The sequence below is a fragment of the Gadus morhua genome, chromosome 4 (genome assembly GCF_902167405.1).
Source record: "Gadus morhua chromosome 4, gadMor3.0, whole genome shotgun sequence".
NCBI classification, from domain to species: domain Eukaryota; kingdom Metazoa; phylum Chordata; class Actinopteri; order Gadiformes; family Gadidae; genus Gadus; species Gadus morhua.
The window spans coordinates 22,878,177-22,900,256 of NC_044051.1; the positions used below are offsets into that span (position 1 = coordinate 22,878,177).

Sequence of the window (22,080 nt, forward strand, 5' to 3'; positions counted from 1 at the left end):
GTACAAATGAAATGAAATGAAGTGAAGTACGAGAGTCTGGTAGAACCAGGCTAGAGGAGACGCTGATAAGACGAACATTTACGCTGTGTTAACATGTAACTTTTAAACGAAATAAACAAACCTGGAATTTGACAACGACATACTTGTTTGAATGGTTATTGCAACAGAACAGGTGACGTTAATGGTAAATGGTATTAAACAGAACGTTGTAATGATGGTACTTGCAAGATTGTTTTAAACTGCCGTAGCGCGCATGATAAATGACATGGTTGATAAATGATTTTAAAACAGTAGGAAGGTAACGGAATACATAGTCAAACAAGACAAACACACACAGGCAACATTGACGGAAGCTATGCGCCCCGTCACACACCCCTTGTCAATTTTACCATTATTCTTTGCGAAGCCAAAATGCTTCCACACTTTGGATTTCAAGTTTGCTGGTGCATTAACAATCTCGCTGCCGCTCTCTGCCATGTTTGAAATGCACCAGTAGAGGGTGAGGGAGAAAAAAAACTCTCGTGGGACTTCCTTGCAAGCTGACTAGCTGATGACAGAGTTACGGATTACCGAGCTGCACTTCACAAAATAAACGTGTAAACTAAGTCTTAAAACATTAATCATAATCGATTCATACGATTTAAACCATTTATATCGATTATTGGTGAAGCCAAAGCGATTCATTCTATTTATTTATTTTAGCAGATCGATTTAGTTGAATCGGTACTGACAATCGATTCATCGATGCATCGCATGAATCGTTACACCCCTAACGCTAACTAAGCTGTTGATGCTTCATCTTATGTGTAGGGACCCTAATCATGCTACTGCAGAGGTTTGGTGCTATTTTGCGCTATAGTGGCTAAAATTACAAATTTTGAAGCCTGTTCGCTGTGCCCCTAGCCAATAACATGAAAGCCAAACATTGTGCTGAGCGAACACTATACTCGACTTTTTAGTGAAAAAAGTATTTAATGCGTTTACAGGCCAAAGCAAAGACCCTTGCTTCAATTTTTGCCAGAATTACACTTTAAAGGTGACATATTAGGAAATATGGAGGACGAATAAATTGGGAGAAATTGGAAGAAATTGGGAATGAATCAATTTGGAGGACGTCAAATCCATCGGCCCAATTTCTGACACTTCAACTACTTCAGACTTCGCAACTCGGTCAATTTGTAACTGTTAATCTTCTTTCAAACGTTTACCAAATCCACACACTTTGATCCACAAATATATCGAAACAGATTTTCGATATGATATGTGCCAGATGATTAATGTTGAGGCTTGAGTGTGTGAATTCCACCCGCTGTAGCCCGAGGGGGCTATCACAAATGCTCAACGTTTCAGACGTTGCAGAGCCTACCAATGTCAATATTTAACCTAGAAACGATGTTAATCTTAAATGGTTACGGTAATTCTTGTTTCACTGGCGCCAAAATTATTTATCGATTGGAAATATGATGGATACATATCGGCCGTGTTTGGGGACCCCGTTTATATGGCTAAAGGCTAGCTGCTTCTTCATATCTGTGGGGTATACCACAAACGGAGGTTTAATAAACTGAGTTAACGCTGAACTCTAGGTTGATTGACCCTATGCCGACTAACCCAGAGTTTTCGGTTCCACAGCAGCGGTTATGCATTAGTTCAATCAACTCGGGGTTGGTCAACACAGGGTTGTTCGCGACCACGCCAAACCTAAAAAGACGTAATGTATGGATCATGGAAACCCTGATTGAAATGGCGAAACGGGCCACTTATTTCAATGAAATGGAATTCCAGGTTCTCCTGGAGAGCTATGACGAGGAGAAGGACATTATCACAAGAAAAGAGAACGCTAAAGCCTCTGCAACCCGGAAAACCAAAGCCTGGCAGCGGATCGCTGACCGCGTAAATGCGTTAGCTACACGTCAAAAGCATGATCCTTAATATTTGAGCCATGAATCTATAAATATCCCAGTAGAATTCTTAACGTTCCTACCACATAACCCTTTTCTTCTAAAAAAATATGTAGGCCTACTCCGATGGCTCCCAAGCGGTCAGCGGATCAAGTAAAAATTAAGTATAAAAACTAGTGAGAAAAAAAAAAAAACGATTAGATTTTGTTTGCCTTCAATGTAACACACACAAACCATGTGCGTGCCACAGCGCATATGTTCCAAATGTGTTTTTTTGTGGTGACTGGGTAGAAAACCTAAAAGTGACCATTCATCAACAACTTGAACGGGCACACAATCAGTGCACTTGCAGATGAGAGCCTGCAGTAGGACCGATCTCGTGACATTATTTAAAGGGGACTTATTATACCACCAGGTGTGAGTGTGATTGGCCTTACAAGCCGTTTCGAAAATCTGCCTAATATGACATCACTAGTGGGTGTGTCCACCTAGATCTGTGCTGGATAGATGAGCAATGTTTACTTCAGTCCACTGGGTAGGCTGGTAGATAGATCTATCCAGCACAGATCTAGGCGGACACACCCACTAGTGATGTCATATTAGGCCGATTTTCGAAACGGCTTGTAAGGCTAATCACACTCACACCTGGTGGTATAATAAGTCCCCTTTAACCATCCATCTACAGCTAACACCTACGATCAGACAGATACATCATTGATCACATATAAGCCCAAAATCACCACGGCAGGTGCGCTCTCTCTCGCACATTCACACAATCACTCCATCTCCAAGGCAAGGCTGTTTCACCAAGACCACAAACAACCACAACTACATATCCACAACAATGCACAACAATCAGTTCTATACATTGCGTCTGTCTTCTGTTTGGCGCACATGGCTAATTTGCATACTTGTGCACAGGACGGTTGGCTCCGCTTGGCAAAAAAATAGAACGCATTTGTGTATAAATTCTTTGAATTCTGAATACTGGACATGGTGAGCTTAAATAGGCTACATTTAAGTGACCTTTAGTGAGATGACCTAAAACGGAATACTACAAATGAATTATTCTAGGACAGGCTTTCAGGATCAATTCTAAGGTTCAACTGTTCGGGATTCATTTTGCTTAGCCAGTGAAAGTGACCAGCTGTAGATTCCAAACTGTTAAGATTACTTTGCTTGACAAGTTTCAGAATAATGTCTCATACAGCGTGGCCGCTTAGGTTTGGCCACGGGTTATAGAGCCCCCAGTGGTCAGAGTTATAGCGCCCCGTAAGGTCAGGGTTATAGCCATGGTTATATCACCCCCTGTGGTGAGAGTTCTAGCACCCCCTGTGGTCAAAGTGGAACTCTTAACAACCTCTTTTCTCCCTGTTTACATTTGTGCATTTAATATGGCAAATCTCAGGCATTCACGTTTGAAGTGGTTGAATCTAGCGTTTTTATCCCATTCACTTTAAACATTTAATAATATTTACACACTTTATAATAGATTTATTAAAAAAAGGGATAGAATGTTTGGTATAAAAGATAGGACACGCAATGCACTGATATATGCCCGACCTTTTTGTTAGGGGTTAGGTGGTCTCCTCAAAAACTAGAGGAGATAAATACACACAATTATGCAGAAGAAGAATAGTACAAATTTAGAAACAGAATAACATTAGTATGGCTTGCTTTGCAACCACACTAATGAAAATAAACATAACAATAATTTGGCTTGCTTTGCAACCACACTAATATGAAACATGACAACAATAGTCTGGTTTGCTTTACAACCAAAACTACAATAACTAGGCCGAGCTGTCTGACTCTGTCTAACAATAACTGTTCTTCAGCATTGGTTCATTTTTCCCCAAAACTGTGCTGCTTCCTGCCCTCAGACCTAACCCCCATTGCCATAAACTGTCAACAAAGTAGGCAAATAAATACAATCTCCACGTTTCAATAGCTTCCTCCATATACTGTATATGGGACAAATATACGATTTGGGAGTCTTTTTTTATATATATATATTTTGCTATGCCAATGTACATTCTCCTTCCCAAAGTTCTTTAAATCTCTTCATGAGTAAATTAACCAGGGGTTCTCCATAAAACCTTTTGAAAGCATTGTTTTCTCTAGTCCACGCCCTAGTGGTGTGCAAAACTCAGCTTTCCAAGTACTGCATCCTGGAATGTTTTTATGGGGTTATGTACCCAGTGCTATGGCCATTTTACGTGTGTTAACACACCACTATAATCTTTGTTTACATTTATGCCATAATGTAAAGGACATTATTTTGCTTAAATTCTGCACAGGAATCACATTTATTTAAACTGCAATTGTATATATCAAAAAACTGTAAACAAATGTAAACGCAAAATCAAAATATTTACACAATTAAACTTGGACATATATTCCAAAAAAAAACATGAAGTATAAAAATGGTCAATCACATAACGGGGACGGGTGTCATCAGTTTGTAATGGAATATCATTTCATCCTGGATAGAAACTCTAGAACATTCTATATTACTCCACCTGGGAAGAAGTGCTCTTGAGTGGCTGATGCAATTCATGTATAACCAGCCACACCTTTCCTTTCTACATCATTTACACAGAACATAAAAACAGTTTCCCTGTAATCCTTTTCCCTTCTGACGCAGTTACAGCAACGTGTCCATCTGAGAGATCCTTTACAGCTGATCCAGTAGATCACCAGTTCTCTTTCTGTGTGTGCCAAGATCTCTGCAGGTAAGGCACAGATATGTGCGTGTTCTGTGATTTATATTTTTTCAGTGAGGAACCTCACGATACGTACTCTTAATTTACTATGCAAATATATAAAGTTGAAATACATACACATCTCATGTGAATAATGCCATGTGGATGTTATTGTGATTAAATCCAACTCATAAATACAATGTACAATATTCAGGTCGCCGTCAGCTCCACAACGAGGAGTTACAGCAAAAGGCCATTCAACATCAATCAAGAAAAATCGAATTTCAAAAATAGTAACAATAGAATTTGAAAATAACTGAATATTTACATTCCCTACTTACTTAAAATATTCACAACAGCACATTCTGGATCTACAGTCCCTAAAAAAACTCAACAGACTTAGAGGTGTAAGGCCATTGGTCAGCCAGTGTACTGCTCAGAGCTGCTGGTGGAGACCCTGCCTATCTCTCCACATAGATCGCGTCTCCCTGTAGATCAGCGGCGCAATGAACAGGATGCTGCCTCCTGTCTGTGGGCAACACACCACACACAAAGGCAATTATTAAGGGTTGGAAACGGAGTACCATACATAACTGAGCTATTAAAATTGTCATTGTATATATCTAGCATGCTAGAATATGTATCAATTTTTTTTTTTTACATTTAAAAAAAGGTTGACTTTATATTAGTTACCATGACGATGAAGAAGTAGAAGACATACATCCATCCCAGTCTGCTCTCGATCATGGAAACGAGGTACTGAAAGACAGGGAATGACGGTGAGACCATTGCTAATGGTTACTAGCCTGTTGCTAGTGGTGTTACCAGTCAGTTTCTGGCGGTTACCAGCGGTTACAAGCCTTGTCGTGGAAATAGTCATCATAATGATAATATAAAAGTATATATAAATTATATAAACCTTGTGTACATTGACATTAGTCCACTAATATGGCCTTTGTTAACATTCTCCTTGCTCCTAGAGGTGACTCCCTTCCTCTCTCTAAACAGTGGTTACTAGCCCGTTGCTTGTTAGTCACCTGCCCCCCGGCCGCGCCGATGCTCCCGGTACCGTCCACGATCCCGGTCACGGTGGCCAGTGCCTCCTGGCTCCCCCGTAGGGCATCCTGACGGCCGAGGTCAGCAGAGATGGCCGAGCTGATCATGTTGGACGGACCACCGATGAAGAAGCCGGTCAGAGCGAGCAGCGCAGCATTCACCACTTGGTCAGCCGGGGAGTCTGGGAGGAGGATGGCGGGAGGAGGAGGAGGAGGACAGAAGAAAGGTAAATGTGAAGTCTTTAAGTCCGATTTTACCTTGAAAAGCTGCATTATTGGGGTAAGGATACCATAGTGCACTCTTACTACATGCATCTCCATGTGCGTAACCCACAGGTGGGAAACTTTTTTCAACTGTATCAGCTATTCTTGGAATGTATGTGTGAGCACATAGGCTAGAGCATTGGGTGTTTAGGCTGAAAATAGGATGGTTATGTATTTTTTAAACAAAGTCATACAATGGTGAAATAAGACTTTCCACTGTATTCACATATTGACTAATTTCAGTCCTACATTTTATCAAGAAAACATGAGCGACCGAAGTGACATACCAAAAAAATTAGTTCAGAATATTTTGAATCACCTGGACCAGTATCCACATATCAGGCCGTAGAACTATGGGTACTTTTGTCTTTTGATCCAAGTGTGGTTCAAGCCAGGCATTGAAGTTGTATTTAGAGATTTGTTTACATAAGCTGCAGCTCTGGCATCAAGAACGATGACAAAAACTAACATATAAAGAATAGATGTCAAGGATGACCTAGCTAATAAGCTCATATGCCAACATTGGCATAACTGCCCTGACCCTTGACTCGAGTCAAATGTGATTTAACCATCACCAAGGTTTAAATAGAGATACCCATTTGGCTAGCTCCATCTTGAAGCTAAACCAAGTAATTACACATCAATTATTACACAGCTCTTCTTAATGCTTTAGAAAGCTCCATTCACTTCAATGGGCCTTCCCTACGTTCGGCGGTCAATTATTTTTGCATAATTGACTGTTGCTAAGCATAATTGACCGCTGTCAAGGAAAGTGATTTTTTTTGCCACCGATTCACATCTTTTGTAGCATTCCACAAGTAGTCCGGTAACTTTCAACCCCAGCGTATTCGGTTTCTGAGCGACGTCAGCTGAAGTCTACTGGAAAAAAACTTCAAGGCCACTATGGATGAGTTTTTGACTAACTTAAAAATGTATGGGTAATAAGGCGATTTTTATGCTTGGTTAAAGGCCCAAGTGAAAGACTGCTCAAGATGTTTTTCTCAGGAGGGTGGCTGGCGTCTCCCTTAGGGATAGGGTGAGAAGCTCAGCCATCCGTGAGGAACTCGGAAGAGCTGCTGCTCCTCTGCTTAGATAGGAGTCAGTTGAGGTGGTTCGGGTATCTGGTAAGGATGCCCACTGGGCGCCTCCCTAGGGAGGTGTTCCAGGCAAGACCAGTGGGGAGCAGACCTCTGGGAAGACCCAGGACTAGGTGGAGAGATTACATCTCAACACTGGCCTGGGAACGCCTCGGGATTCCCCAGTCAGAGCTGGTCAATGTGGCCCGGGAAAGGGAAGTCTGGGGCCCACTGCTGGAGCTGCTGCCCCATCAACCCGACCCCGGATAAGCGGTTTGACGCTGAGGATGAAGAGGATGGCTAAAGGCTGAGTGGTCGTTGCCAGTGAAGATAAGACAAAGAGAGGACAGCAGCACAGAAGAGGGCAGTGAAGCGAAGCAGCAAAAAGTTTTGGATGACAGCGACATTGACAAATTGGAAGAGATCGACACTATTTGAAGTAATTTTTTTGTTTTGGAAGTAGCCGTGTAATAAGTGGGATAATGTATAGAATGTGGGCATTATCGGTAAATTAATCCCAATTCAGTCTTTTACGCCACATCCCGAGTTCTGGCCAAAATACATAAATCGGGTGTATTATAATCCTAGGACATAATTACCTTTAAAAAAAAAATTTGCTTAAATGAGATGGCCGACCCTGGCACAATCCTCTGACATAAATACAGGAAGTGAATGCGTACCAACGACGTATAAACTCACTCTATGGCATCAGTGCCAATTTAATCAATAAACTCCCAACTGGTCCACCCCTGTCCTAAAGGACCTCAACTGGCTCCTGTTCCTCACAGAATCAACTTCAAGACCCTGGTCCTCACCTACACAGCCCTTCCCCCGCTGGCTCCCCAAATGTCTCACTGACCTTCTTCCCCCTCCAAACCCCCTGGACCCTCACATCAACCTCAGCCCGCCTTTTCTCCACCCCCTCTCAGTTTTGGGGACAGAGCCTTCCCCAGGGCAGGGGATCGCTGGCTGAATGAATGAAAGTGTGTACAGACTATTGATTATGATTATTTTGAGTGATTGTTGATACATATAATGCTAGCAATGTACAGATAGTGATGACGATCACTTCGTCACCAGAACTAATTTAGTAGAAAAGTGAAAAGGGACTAAATCTGCCTTTCCAATTTCAGACATTAATGGAATACCTACAGCATACAGATATGCTTTGGTTTTCATACAAATAAACACATTTGAGATCCCATTGTCTAGTTTGCCGAGGTTAGGTGTTAGGCGAATCAATGTGTAGCTGCAATCCATGTAGGGTAATGGCACAAAGTTGGAGAAGATTTGCCCAGAATTGCTGAAATACGGTTATTTTGAAAAGTATGTTGTCATTTTGGTTTTGTGGCATGAGGCCTTCAGCCCTCTCTGAAGTGGAATTACGCAGAGTGGGAAGCAGTCAGTATGCGGATTGGCACCTTAAAGTCTGAGGCTGGGTTCTCTCATAAAAGGATGAACTCGTCAGGTTAGGGGGAAGGGCTTCCCAAAGTGGAGGAGTTCAAATTTCAAGTCTATATCTGAAATAAAAATTGGAAGGGTTTGTTTGAAGTTGCCTTTCTGAACCGCGGCCTCTCTCCAATGCCTTCATTTCGTAAACGTCCGTTTGACAGTGGGTCTTGACACAGTATGCTTCAGAAACATGGTTGGTGATTGTTTAGATATGTTAACTTCTGGTAAACCAGTTTTTAAGGCATACCAATGTCCTATTGCTATACCGGCCCACGCTGACCGTACCTCAGATTAAAAATACGTTTTAATCTGCCCTTGGAAGCCTGAATACATGTAGTGTAGTGGTATTGTCTCGGACTCAAGACCATGAAGTCGCGGGTTCAAGTCCAACCTCAAACAACCATTCTGTGAAGCATGTCATTACATCAAATAACGTTTACTATCAGGAATTCATTAACCCGTCATGGTTGCTTGCAACTATATTTATTATTATAATTATTGAATAATTATAACTAACACAGCAGATCATTTTGTGAGACTGCTGCACCTCTTCCACTGGCCTGCTCCCCTTTCCAACACACTGTGATGATATGAGCTGAATTATTTGCACACAGGATTTGGCAATCAAGTGGGTTAAAACCATATTAAGCCCAATACAATCATTTAGCGCAATTCGCGAATACCTGTTATAATTTAGCCGCAGTGCACGAAAAGGACATCCGTAGCCAACATCTTGGTGGTAGCAAGCATGTGATCCCCAGGAGGATCCACATTGGGCTCAGAGAGCAGGCAGAGGCCAATTGAGTGCCCTGGAGGCTACGATGAAACTCTCTGTTATGAAACAACATGGTTGTTAATGCTGTGGTTCCTCTTAAAATTGAATAGAACTGTCGTCCTCGTCAACATGTGGAACAATCCGTCTTTGAGTGGTGAGGAAATCAATGGACATGTGGATGATCTCAATAGCTCTGCTGATAGACAACTGTGATGGGCAACTGTGTCACTGGGTCCATGTTGTTAGAAATTACTAACTTTATGCAAGGTCTATGTTCGTGCAGTACTCGGCATTGACTCGGTCCTAAAAATACAATATTATATATACATCAAAAAAGCGGTAACTAACGTTAATTGAATCAAGCAAACAAATAGCTGTTTTTGCTCCAAAAAGTTTGACTTACCTTGAATTTAACATAAGATAGTTCCTTCAAATTAGGGCTTGCATAGACAGTAACGGTATTATATCACGGTATGTTAATTTTATCTTCTAATTTCGATATAAATGCTACTGAAGGGGTAAAGTACTGGTTAGGCAGCAAAACTGCATACATTTCTTTTCTCAAGTTACTTCCATCTCTGAAAAACACTGAAGTTTAATAGTCCAGATTTGTTTCTCCACTTGCTTGCGGACCTTGCCGTATAGTTTTGCCATTTCAATTTGGCGGAAGTGTGTGCGAGCAGGTAACGCGTACCTGGGATTGAGTGTTTTGACCATATCTTTAAAGCCCTTTCTATCGACATTTTGAAAGGGAACCATGTCCTTACACAGGTAAACAGTGACAGCGTTTGTTATCTCGTTCCACTGCTGGCATTTTGTCGTAAGGACTGGCTTTGTAAAATGCCTGCGGAAGCAATGTCTGATATGCAGAGACAGCTTCACGCTACCAGTGTCTGTCTCGTACGGTGTGGAATGAGAGCTTGTGAAGGGACTATTGTGCTAGCACACAGGTGCGCTTGCTGCGCGCCTGCGTGCTTGCGCAATAGCATACTGCCATAAGGTGCGTTCACACGAAAATACACATTTGTCGCCCGTCCACGTTGTCACCCAAGTTTTGCAGCGTGACAAATCATTAGCTGTCGCTGTGCAAGTTTTGTCAGGCGAATTTGCTGAGGTTCAACCTTTGCCTGCATTGCAGGCAACGGTTTATGAACGTTTAACTGAACTAACTTTAAAATGTGTGAACTGAACTTTGAACTAGTTCACGTAGAACGTGAACTTTCCCAACACTGGGTAGAGTTTTAGTAGGTCCAGGGTTAGGGTTAGTAGGTCCAGGGATAGTACAGAGGTAGAGGTACTTACGGCTGTAGCCGACCAGGGCTCCCATGGCCAACAGAAGACTGACAGCCAACACCGGAGCTCTCTTCCCTAGGAAGTCTGAGACAAGACCCTGCACTGTGCCTCCTGATAGAACGACAGAGAGAGAGAGAGTGTGAGACAGAAAAGACTGACAGAAACAGTCCACTATCAGCTGTTATACCCGTTTATTCACTCAGTTTGTCAGTCCATATTTAAAACCACCAAGTTCAGTCAAACTTTCTCTGTAGGATGCAACATAGATGCGAGCTGACAGAGATGCTAGTGGAGGTGCGAACTAGCGCCGACTCACCGACGATGCCTCCCACGTCGTACCAGATGGACAGGCGGTCGGCTTGTGCCTCCTTCCAGCCGTAGTTACTACTGAGGTAGAAAGGGAGCCAGAAGAAGAAGGAGTAGTTCACCAGCTTCAGGCAGGCATAGGCCAAGGAGTACTGAGACACAAAGTCAACAACAGCTAGTTAGCCATGTGGTCAACATAAACAAGTAAGTTAGCTATTACCTTAATTCCGATAGGAGGCATGGCCAGAGAGTACTGCAACATATAACAAGATACTAACAACTAGGGATGGGCAAAATTATTATTTTCCGGGAACTAGTTTTTTCAATTCAGTTCACTATAACGATTCGTTCGTTTGATTCGTTCGTTACGTCAGATTACGTAATTTTTCAGGGAATCTCACTGGTGTCTGCCCCCCTCCCCGCGAGACGTCCCTGAGCATAATTTAAGCGACTTCTAGGCTCTACCCCGCGTGAAAATCGACAAGATATACTATATATTACAACCAAACGTCCCACCAATATTATACCACTTGCTTACTCTCTATATTTCATTCATGGTTTTATATTTTTTTTACTTTACATTTAATTCTTCATTATTCAGACATTACAGAACTTTCATGGTCATAAATAAAAAATACGAACTGCAGTTTAATATCTTTGTTTGTTCTTGAATTGACGTAGAATGGAGCAAAGACTCCTGGGATTGGGAAATGCGTTTATCCAATAAACAGATGGAGTCTGTCAAGTCTATTTTCGGAAATGTAGGGGGATATACGAGTGGCCCCACGTCGAATGGTATGACCCAAGATACGTCAGACAGAGAAAGCGTGCAAATTCGACGGTACCACCTTGTCATTTGTATACCCAGGTGCCATGGCAACACCATTGCTACCTCTCATTGGCTGAATCTTTGAGAACGTTGTAGACTCAATCGATATAAGGTCGCGGAGAGACGAAGCTCTGTTCGTTTGTATATTTATTTACGTGACCATATTTTTGTTTTATGTTAAAAAAAAAAGAATCAAAGAACCAGTTCTTGTTTTGGGGAACCAGTTCTTGTCGTTCACGGTTGGGATTCGTTCGTTGTGAACGAATCGGTCGCGACCGACTCATCCCTACTAACAACTCAGCTACAACAACAACTAGTTAACCAATTAGCTATCTGTAGCTAACTAGCTAGTCAACCAACAATTGAGCTAATGCTAACCTTAAAAGAACCCCGGGTATTGCATCACAGGCCAAAAGGTAGTGCTAGCTTGCTAATTAGCTAATGCTAACAGTAGGATAGAGTGCTAGCTTACGGGCAGCACGCCAGGGAGCAGGAAGGCCTGGAGGAAACTGATTGGCTGGGGTAGCTCTTCCTGAGGCCCCTCCGACTGCTCCACAGAGTAGTAGCCTCCATCGCACCCTTCATCCTCTTCTTCATCACTCATCAGGGGCCGCTGGCTCTCAGAATCACTTTCTACTGCAGGCCCAAAACCTGCCTCTGACTCCTGACATAGCCCTGAACACACACACACACACACACACACACACACACACACACACACACACACACACACACACACACACACACACACACACACACACACACACACACACACACACACACACACGTATCTATTAACTATATTAGTGGTATGTGATAGCTAGGTGCTGTAAGTTTAATTAGCTTTGCGCTGCAGTAGCTTAGTACCTATAAGTGCTATGAGCTACGAGTTACAGTAGTTATATGTTTAACTTGGTATAAGCTACAGTAGCTATATCGGTAATTATCTACAGTAGCTTTTAGCTAGAGTAGGCATCTATTCATTAAGCTACAGTAGCTATGAACTATAGAAGTGTAATTGGCTCTTGGTAGCATTAAGCAACTTCTTACCAACTTCTTTGGGGGAGGTCAGAAGACCGAAGAACACCACAACCCCACCGGCAAACTGCACCACAGACGTCACCAAGAAGGCGTACTAAAGATGAGAGAAGATGTACTTTATTAATTCCAGATTGGAAATTTAAGGAATGCCATTTGAGTTAAGTTAAATATATAAATCGCAATATCGTTAAATAAATAAATAAAAAGGCTGTTATCCAAAGCAAATCGAAATGAACAAGACATTGGAAATAAACGCGGCATTACGAAATAAATGTGTCATTAAGAAACACAAATTCCCCTCAAATAAATAGATGTGTAATTATACAATAAGTAGTCATTTTGGAAAACACCATTTAAAAGAAAACAACACATTTATTTATCAAATTATCTTGATTTAATTGAATATTTATGTAATTATTTATATATTTAATATTGACTTAAATGTCTTTAAATACATATTTTGGGATCATAGCTGAAGGTAATAGTTACAGTTATATCAAAGAAACCATGACATGCCACCAGGTGTGTGTATGATTTGCCCTTACAAGCCCTTGGCTTGTAAGGCTAATCACACTCACACCTGGTGGCTAATCACTCACACCTGGTGGCACGTCATGGGACCTTTAATGAAAAACAGATGCAACGAATAAAAAAATAACAAAAAGGATAAAAATAGAAGATCTCATTATGCATAATGAGAATAAAGGAAGTCAATAAGACCCAACAGGAAGAACTTGATGCAATCACACCATGTTTACAATGCTTTCCACAAGACATCTAGTATTTGTATATTACTACATTCAAAGATCTACAATCAAGGAATATTCATCCATTTGTTGGTCCAAGGTATTATTTTTCATGGTGCTCAGGCAGACTAATATCTGTTAATGTATGCTAGCAAAAAAAAAAAAGGTAAATGTTGTGACTGACCTCGTATCCATACTTGAGGACACTGGATGCAAGGAAGGCTCCCAAGATGTTCCCTGCCGAAGCACACGCACTCCACAGGCCGAACACAAAACCTCGCCTGGAAAACACGCAGAAAGGGGATTTTAATACATTAATATACCACATTAATACACACAGCTTTATGTGTACAGAACTTATATACAACTTTTGTTGTATATAATATTTGTTGCGGCCAACAAGCACGATTAATTCCTTGTACATTTGTACTTTGTGTGGGTTTGTGTGTTACTTACCCGGACTTCCCGAACCAGTTGCCCATGATAGCGACCACGCATGGCCACACCGCGGACTGCAGCAGGCCGTTCAGGACCCACAGCCCGCAGTACAGGTACACGTTATATAGGTGGAGCCACTCAGTTAACGTCCCAAACACAAACTCCTGTCCATTAACAGATACACACAATGAGAGATACATGCATACACAGATACATAAAACCATAGATAAACAACTGATCAGAGATACATACACACAAACATGCATCAACACAAAATGGTTTATTTTTTCAACTCCTTAACGATTTAAGCAATTTAAAAACGTGTGAGCCCAGAGGAGGTCAGACACTTGGCACACCATCCACCAACATACAATGTTCTTCCCATTCTAAACCATTCTCTTCAATCAGAGCCCTCACACTGGCACCGCCATACATCGTCAATTTATCGACACTTGGGTTTACACGGTAACTCACCACAGTGGCCGAGCCGCAGAGGCCAAAGCAAAGGACGTAGCGTAGGTTCATGCGGTCGCCGATCACGCCACTGACGTACAGACCCTGCACCAAGCGGGGGAGAACAGGAGGGTTAGGCTAACACTAGACCATCAACTGGTTGTCATTTAGGGCCTCTTTTTTTCCCACCAGGCGCTATAGTGAATTTAAGTGTTTAGTGTGGTTGCAAAGAAAGCCACAATATTGGCATCATCAATGTGTCTTATTGTAAGTGTGGTTGCAAAGCAATCACACTAATCGTGTGTTATTACTTTTGGGGGTCCTACGAAATCCGTAGGAACCCTATTGTCTTCACCGAGACATATGAGCCATTTTGAGGTTTTCATCATGTTGTGCTTGCCTTGATTTGATACAATTTGCACTATAGCTTTGCACCAATTTCGGTGTAGCCTCTTTATTGTAAGAGCTATGTATTAATGTGTTTTGTGTACACCTACATCAGGGATGCCAGGGTGAAATTGGTCAGGGGGCCAGATTTTTTTTCAAGAGAGACCTCAGGGTGCCGGATTACACTTTCGGACTGAAAAGGCCTGAAAAGGCCAAACACTGCCTCAACACATGGATAGGTAGGCTATTTGAAATTATGCTTGAAGGCCTAGACATCAAAAATAAATTGCATTGGCCCCAAAATAGCCTCACAATGAGGCCTACAATTACATAGCCTAAAGCAGGAGACAGCTCCCCTCTAAGAACTTAACATTTTCCTATCCATGCAAGTAGCCTACATTTATAAATGAGAAATGCAACAAAATAGACTAGGTGCCAACAAAACAAATTTCCTATAAATAACAGGAAAATGTGTTAATTACTTTTATTTTATTTATTGAAGGCTTGCACAAGTGAACTAGGCGATCGCCTAGGGCGGCAAATGCGTTGGGGGCGGCAAAAGTGTTGGGGGCGGCAAAAGTGTTGGGGGCGCCCCCTGGTGGCGGCCTTAATTGATGAATACATTTTAATGAAACAAGCATGTTTTCTAAACACGTTTCGAAATGGAATGGAGAATGGGGGATGAACAGTTATTGAATCGTAACAGACCAGCAGCAGTAACAGACCAACTGACGGATTCCAAAAAAAAAAGAAATTTATAAAAATTTAATAAATACATATATTCTCCCCTTATCACCCGCGGGCCGGATGTGACATACAGTCGGGCCGTGTCCGGCCCACGGGCCGTAACCCTGTCATCCCTGACCTACATGCTCATAAGATGCATCGAGGCTTTGCTATTTGGTATTATTGTTTGTATTGTTGTTTTCTTCAACAAGTGCTCTGTGGTATTTTTTATAATAAAGAGCACAAAAGAAATACCTGTTACGTCCTCCATAGTAGAACTTTATGTAGGCCTATACACATTTAAGAAATGAGATGGGGTTCTGCCCAAAGTCGATCACCATAAAAGTAACGTAAAAGTAACGAGTAATGTAAAAAGTTACTTTCCATAGAGGGTAACTAAGTAAAGTAAGGGATTATATTTTTTAAGAAGTAACAAGCAACTAGCAAACACTACTTTTTAAAAGTAACTTCCCCAACACTGCTCACAAGTTACTTTCTCGTGCTCACAAGATACTTTCTCGTGCGCATCAGATACTTTCTCGTGATCACCAGATACTTTCTCTTGAGCATCAGATACTTTCTCGTGCTCACAAGAAACGTTTCAAATTTATTTTTCCATGTCCCTTTACGGGTTCCGTAAGAAAATACAAATTATTATTATTTATTTTTTTAATTAAATCGCAGCCTTCTGCGGTTATACAATTGCAAAGGCTGATATCGCGATTGATATTAGATTAATCGTGCAGCACTAGTGTCCAGACCCTCTAACAAATAGGAATGACAAATGCACATGACGTCATACAGAGCCCATTATAACTAGTTTACTTAGCATTTAGTGGGCTCCAGACTTATTATTTTCTCTAGGAGCACTTTGCCCCCTAACTTAAAATTTTAGAGGCGCAACCAGAAATTGTAATATTTATTTTAATATTCACATTTCTACTAATTTTCACTGTATTACTAATAACTATTTTGATAATAGATGTAGAAATTACCATGTGCTGTTTCAAATTCAGTGTCACATTTTATTGTGAATCTCATCTATCCCAACGGTTTCCAGGTTTGCGCATGCACTCGTTCGACAAGTACGGAAGCGACAGTTTCACGGGAGTGCGCCCGCTTGTCGTGCCGCTTGACAGGACGCTGAGCCTTCTCTCTGCCCGCTCGCCTCTCCATTGAGAATGCATTATCAGGACAGACAAACGCCACCCTCCCCCTCGACACAGCCACTGGCCATTCCCTATCCTTCTTACACTCATTGGCCTGATTGGCTAAGATTCCGGATTCATTGAAGCGCCCCTTCCATGTTAAACGTGTAAAAAAAAAAGGGCAAATTTACTGGTCGCACATGCGACCAGTACATTTTCCAATTTTCCATCCAGATGGAAAATTCGGTCGCACACTATCAAATATTGGTTGCAAAATGCGACCATTTCGTCGCAGTCTGGAGCACTGACTTAGAGTATTGCCTCAAGTTCAATCACATCTTCTCTTCTTGGCCTTAACAGACAGGAATGTATGAGAGGTGTAGACAACCATGTTAAGAACAACCTCCACAGGTTTCGTAAGTTACATTAACTTTAGACTCATGAGATAAAGGTTGTCATCTAGACCCCTCTCTCACATAAGCGCCATCAATTCACGAGCTAAGCTCATCTTCAATCAGCAACCAATATAAAAGCAAGAGGGCGTCATATGCACAATGGATCTGAAACATTACTGTGTTGTGCTTACTTTCCTGACAAGTCTAAGAGTCCAGGCATAGATCTTAATTTCTATTAATAAATATGATCCAAACAATATCCAAAGCACTACAAAGTGGTCCACAACAGTCAGTCCTTCTCCACCCATTCTAGGAGATTGTGCAAAAAAACCGAAGGCTATCCCATGTGTGTGTAGGAATATCAGGGATCTCTCGTAACGGCCCTGACGTTTCAACAGGCTGACACGACTTCTGACACATTGTGCCTTTAGTCTGAATCAAGTTTTTGAATTGAGTTACAATCAGAAGAAAAAAACGGATTTAGAACCTACATATTTATCTAATTTAAAGCAGTGACCGCCCAAGGATGCCAAAGTGATGACCAACCGACCCCAAAGGGGAGTATAATGACCCCGCTATTCGAGCAATGTTGCTTCATAAAGTATAAAAGCCACATAATACCGATGGGACAAGGAAATATTTTTGACATCAAAGTGTGAGAATAAGATGATACCAATGAAGTAAACAATACCAAATACTGACATTAATAAAGAGATATTAGGAGCTGGTTACTCACGATGGCATAGGAGAAGAGGAAGATGGTGTCCAGAGCTCCCAGAAAGAGCGTGGCTTCCTCTTCATCAGCAAACAACCGATGCTCCTCCCACACCTCCCATGAGAAAAGAAACGACAACATGACTTCATCGCAAGGATCTACTCTAACGATTTATCATCATAATCAACCATCGCTAAATAACTCGATAGTAAATTAACTAGGTGATCCTGTGATAGTTTCCAGGGTGAAGAGGTGCGGGGTACCTGGCTGGGTGAGAAGGCTGGGAGGCTCTCGTTCTGGACGGAGGGAGTCCACTGAGCCGAGATGCTAACCTTAACGTTGCTAAAGGTCTTCCTGGATGCATGCAGAAGAACATAGCTGTGGAACAAGGCAATAGCAGTTAGTCTGCTGTTTAACCTGGTGGGTCATTTGGTCAATCATTTACGATTCCTTTAAACCTGGTAAGGTTCCACTCTGATTTCCCCTTTTATCATAATCCCCAATGAAAATGATGTATCACCAGTGTTGGGAAAGTTCACTTTCTCAATGAACGAGTTCAAAGTTCAGTTCACAAATTTGATTGATTTGATTAATCTAGTTTAGTTCATAGTTCATAATTCAAATTATTGCCACAGCCCATATAGAACCACAGACAGCAATTGTTTTATCCGTTTTAACACTGCGTCAGATTTTATCTTCATATCCAATTTTGAATTCTTATCCAACCAGGGTTTACATTAGCATTGAGGGGACAGCCTTTCGCCATTGTGGCTTTAACGCTTTGTTGCAGTACATTCAGTCCACACTAGTAGCAGCTGCAGGCAGCTTTCACCCTTACAGTATATTCTCCAAAACATGAGGAAAAACTTGCTGCTTGAATGGCCTTTTTTTAATGAGGAATTATAATAAGAAAAACAGAACAGTAATTCAGTCAGTCCTTGCAATAATAATTTTCCATCAATTAATGACTGCATTTTACAAGCGTTACGAGTGGCGGGCGTGCACTTATTTAACATGCCCGGTATGAAAGGTTTCAAAGACTGGGGATGTTTAAATATTCTATGAAACTTAAAACTGGACCATTTAATCGTTAGAGTTGGATTTAAACTCAATGCAGGACCACTATTGGAGTGGATTGGACGAACATTGGAACAAAAATAATTGTTTGGAGTGACGCGGCTGAACAAATCAAGGAATGGGCTAACTTGGGTTAACTTCATATCGGCCCAAAGGCAATACAATGTGCTTTACAATGGAGAAAGGCGAGAATATAGCCTAGACCCACCCCTTCCGACACAAATTCTCAAAGGGGAGCAATGCAAATAAGCTAGTGCCGTCAGCTTAACGAGTTTTAACGGCGTTAACTAGGGGTGTAACGGACCGTACATGTATTTGTATTGAACCGTTTCGGTACGGGGTGCTCGGTTCGGTACGGAGGCATACCGAACGAGTTTCCATAGGGACATATTAAGAAGAGGACTGCATGGGTGGAACATGCTGGGGCCGCACATGCACAGTTGCGCACAGCCGTGTTCGAAATCATTCCCTATTCACTCACTCACTATTCCCTATATAGTGTTCATGATATAGTGCACTATTTAGGGAACGAACAAACAATAATTCGGACACTACGCTGAACATTTCAAAACCTAATTTGCGTCAGTAAATGCGCCGGGTATTTGTGTAACGCAGACAGATGTGCCCACATCATGTAAACAAATCGGGCACTCACGAGAAAAGCTGGAGGTTGTATTGATGTTGAATGTTACATTTCCTTGTTCAAGTTTATTTTAATTAATTTTGAATCTTCTGAAATATTCTATGTTAAATCCCAAAAAAATGTTGACACTTCTAAACGAAAGCTGGAGACTCCATCATTAAATGTATTCGTTTTTGCGGTTATTCAGCTTCTTCTTCTCCGGAAAAACACGACTGCATTGCATTGTGGTATACGGGAGTAACATGTAGGGTACATTGTATCTCCACTCAAATTTTGGGTATTATTATCCTGCAGATAATGTGGATAAGCTGATTTTTCTGGCAAAAAACAAAGATTGATTGAAAGTCATCAGGGCTAAAGATGAGGGGGGGGGGGGGGGGGGAGTAAAAATGAATCTGAGCAACAACTTGAAACTGTTTAGTGTTGCAATGGTTCATTGTTGCACATTAGATTGAGAAAAGATTTGTTTTTAAAGAAACAGTCTGAGCCTTATCATGTTATTTAATCTGAGCAACAACTGCAAACTGTTTAGTGTTGCAATTGTTCATTGTTGCACATTAGATAATATATTTTTTAAAAAAAAAGTCTAAGCCAATGTTATTTTTTTCAGAATCTTTATATTTTTGAGCAGAATTCTAGCTTTGTATTTTCTTATGTTCCTATTGAAAAAAGCACAAAAGTGTGTTATGAACAACTTGAAGCACCTGTTATGAAGCACATTTTGATTTCTTACTGTACCGAAAATGAACCGAACCGTGACCTCAAAACCGAGGTACGTACCAAACCAAGATTTTTGTGTACCGTTACACCCCGGGCGTTAACGCAAACCGATTTTAACGGCGTTCATTTTTTATCACGCGATTAACTTCTTTTGGCTTGGTTTATCCCCCTGCTGTCTAGCAACAACTAGTCACGTTGGAAAAACTACAACACCATACCGGATCTAGCTACACCGGAAGCAAAATGACAAGCACGCCACACAAACTTGTGCAAGCAAGGATACGGAGCGGGTGAAAAACTCCTTAAAAGTGTGTGTATGTTTGTGTGTCACTCTGTTTGAGCCTGCACAAGAGTTCAATGTTGTCATTAGCTGTTACCTCTTACTGACCAATCGCAGTTCAAGGCCCACCTGGGCTGTACCAATTCAGGAGGGGCCGCTCAGTTACTCCCCTCTAGACAAAATCGACTTGGTTGCGACGTTGACAGTTTGTGAGTGTCGCATCTGTTGAGGCTCACCCGGGGATTCCACCGGACGCGTTACGGCAACGTTACGGCTGCGGCACTATGGCAAGCCATCCCCGCCAGAAAAAGGCATCATTTAGACGCGTATCACCTTCATTACGCCGTAAAAAACGCCGTAAAATGTAGAAAAACGCCGTAAAATACGCCGTCATGCGCAAAAAAAGTGCCGCTTTTTACGCCGCAATTAAGCCTTTCAAGAGCGCGTGTAAAAAGCGCCGTTTTGAACATCAAACCGTGCGTAAAATACGGCACTTTTGTGCACATCACAACGCCGTAAAATACGGCGTTCCTTTAGTATGCTAATAATCTCCGCCCTTCTTTTCTCTCAGCCAATGCATTTGAAGTGTTTGCGCCCAATCGCTGAACAAGAGAAGCAGACCAAATCAGTTCAGCCAGCACAGATCTGCTTTGAGGAGTTCTCCTCTCATTTGTTGTTAGTTGTAGCGTCATATAGATATATATTAGTAAATCCAGTTACAACAGTGTGGTCACCGTGGCCGTGGCCCAATCGATAGAGACGCTTGCTCTGTAGGCAAGAGGTTGTTTAAAAATAAATAAAAATACATTCGCTTCCTCGGCAGCCTCGTCAGTTTCGTTCTCAGTGGGTGCTGGTCTCCGCCAGGGCTGCGCCTTGTCACCAATCCTGTTTGTGATATACATGGACAGGATATCGAGGTGTAGTCGTGGTGGGGAGGGGTTGCAGTTCGGTGGTCTGAGGATCTCGTCACTGCTTTTTGCAGAAGATGTGGTCCTCATTGGATCATCATCGGCCTGTGACCTTCAGCACTCACTGGATCGGCTGGCGGCCGAGTGTGAAGCGGCTGGGATGAGGATCAGCACCGCCAGTGGCGTGCACAGACATTTTGGGGGGCAGGTGCTCAGGGAAAAATAAGGGCACATTAAAGTGTCATTTCGAAGTGAAGAGTGATCATTACCACTTTTCTAAAGCAGCATCCTCCTCAGTGCAATGTCTTTAAAGATGTTGATGACCTCAGTATGATTGATGTTGATGTATTTTTCTATAGCAAGCAGGAGAAGGTCAGAGAGCCGTTCTTCTCCACACAGACTTCTTAGTTTAGTTTTGATAATTTTCAGCTTTGAAAATGATCTCTCCACAGAAGCAGTTGTCACTGGCAATGTTTCATCGATTTTTATCATCTTCACAAAGGCAGGAAAGATGAGCTGGCCACTGTTTTCCCTCAGTATGGCAAAGATTTCTTTGAGGTCTTTTGCAGGAAAGCTGGAGTGGAACACCTTTAGTTCTGTCTTCAGCTGGTCCTCGTCTTCTCCATAGAAATCAGGATGTGGACAGCTTCCTTGGCTTCTGCGTTTGGCGTGCTTACCCAGTTGGCATGTACCGTGAAGGGGTGGAAGGACTGAATGATTCTAGCAGTGGGACTTCAGCTCCTCAGT

The 22,080-nt window shown here is 41.9% G+C and overlaps 1 protein-coding gene across 1 annotated transcript in view; it reads right to left on the reverse strand.

The window, feature by feature from the left end:
* Nucleotides 1-4,181: 4,181 nt before the first annotated feature.
* The window catches only part of slc37a3 (solute carrier family 37 member 3), a 30,499-nt gene continuing 12,600 nt past the window's right edge, over nucleotides 4,182-22,080 (reverse strand). Inside the window, exons 3-14 of the mRNA XM_030354058.1 lie at nucleotides 17,969-18,083; nucleotides 17,727-17,819; nucleotides 14,356-14,439; nucleotides 13,900-14,045; nucleotides 13,628-13,724; nucleotides 12,707-12,791; nucleotides 12,129-12,331; nucleotides 10,838-10,979; nucleotides 10,531-10,632; nucleotides 5,644-5,843; nucleotides 5,300-5,365; nucleotides 4,182-5,135 (exon numbers count right to left, since the gene is read on the reverse strand). Coding sequence (XP_030209918.1) covers nucleotides 5,043-5,135; nucleotides 5,300-5,365; nucleotides 5,644-5,843; nucleotides 10,531-10,632; nucleotides 10,838-10,979; nucleotides 12,129-12,331; nucleotides 12,707-12,791; nucleotides 13,628-13,724; nucleotides 13,900-14,045; nucleotides 14,356-14,439; nucleotides 17,727-17,819; nucleotides 17,969-18,083 — 1,426 coding nt within the window. The 3' untranslated portion in view covers nucleotides 4,182-5,042. The remainder of the gene's footprint in view (nucleotides 5,136-5,299; nucleotides 5,366-5,643; nucleotides 5,844-10,530; nucleotides 10,633-10,837; nucleotides 10,980-12,128; nucleotides 12,332-12,706; nucleotides 12,792-13,627; nucleotides 13,725-13,899; nucleotides 14,046-14,355; nucleotides 14,440-17,726; nucleotides 17,820-17,968; nucleotides 18,084-22,080) is intronic.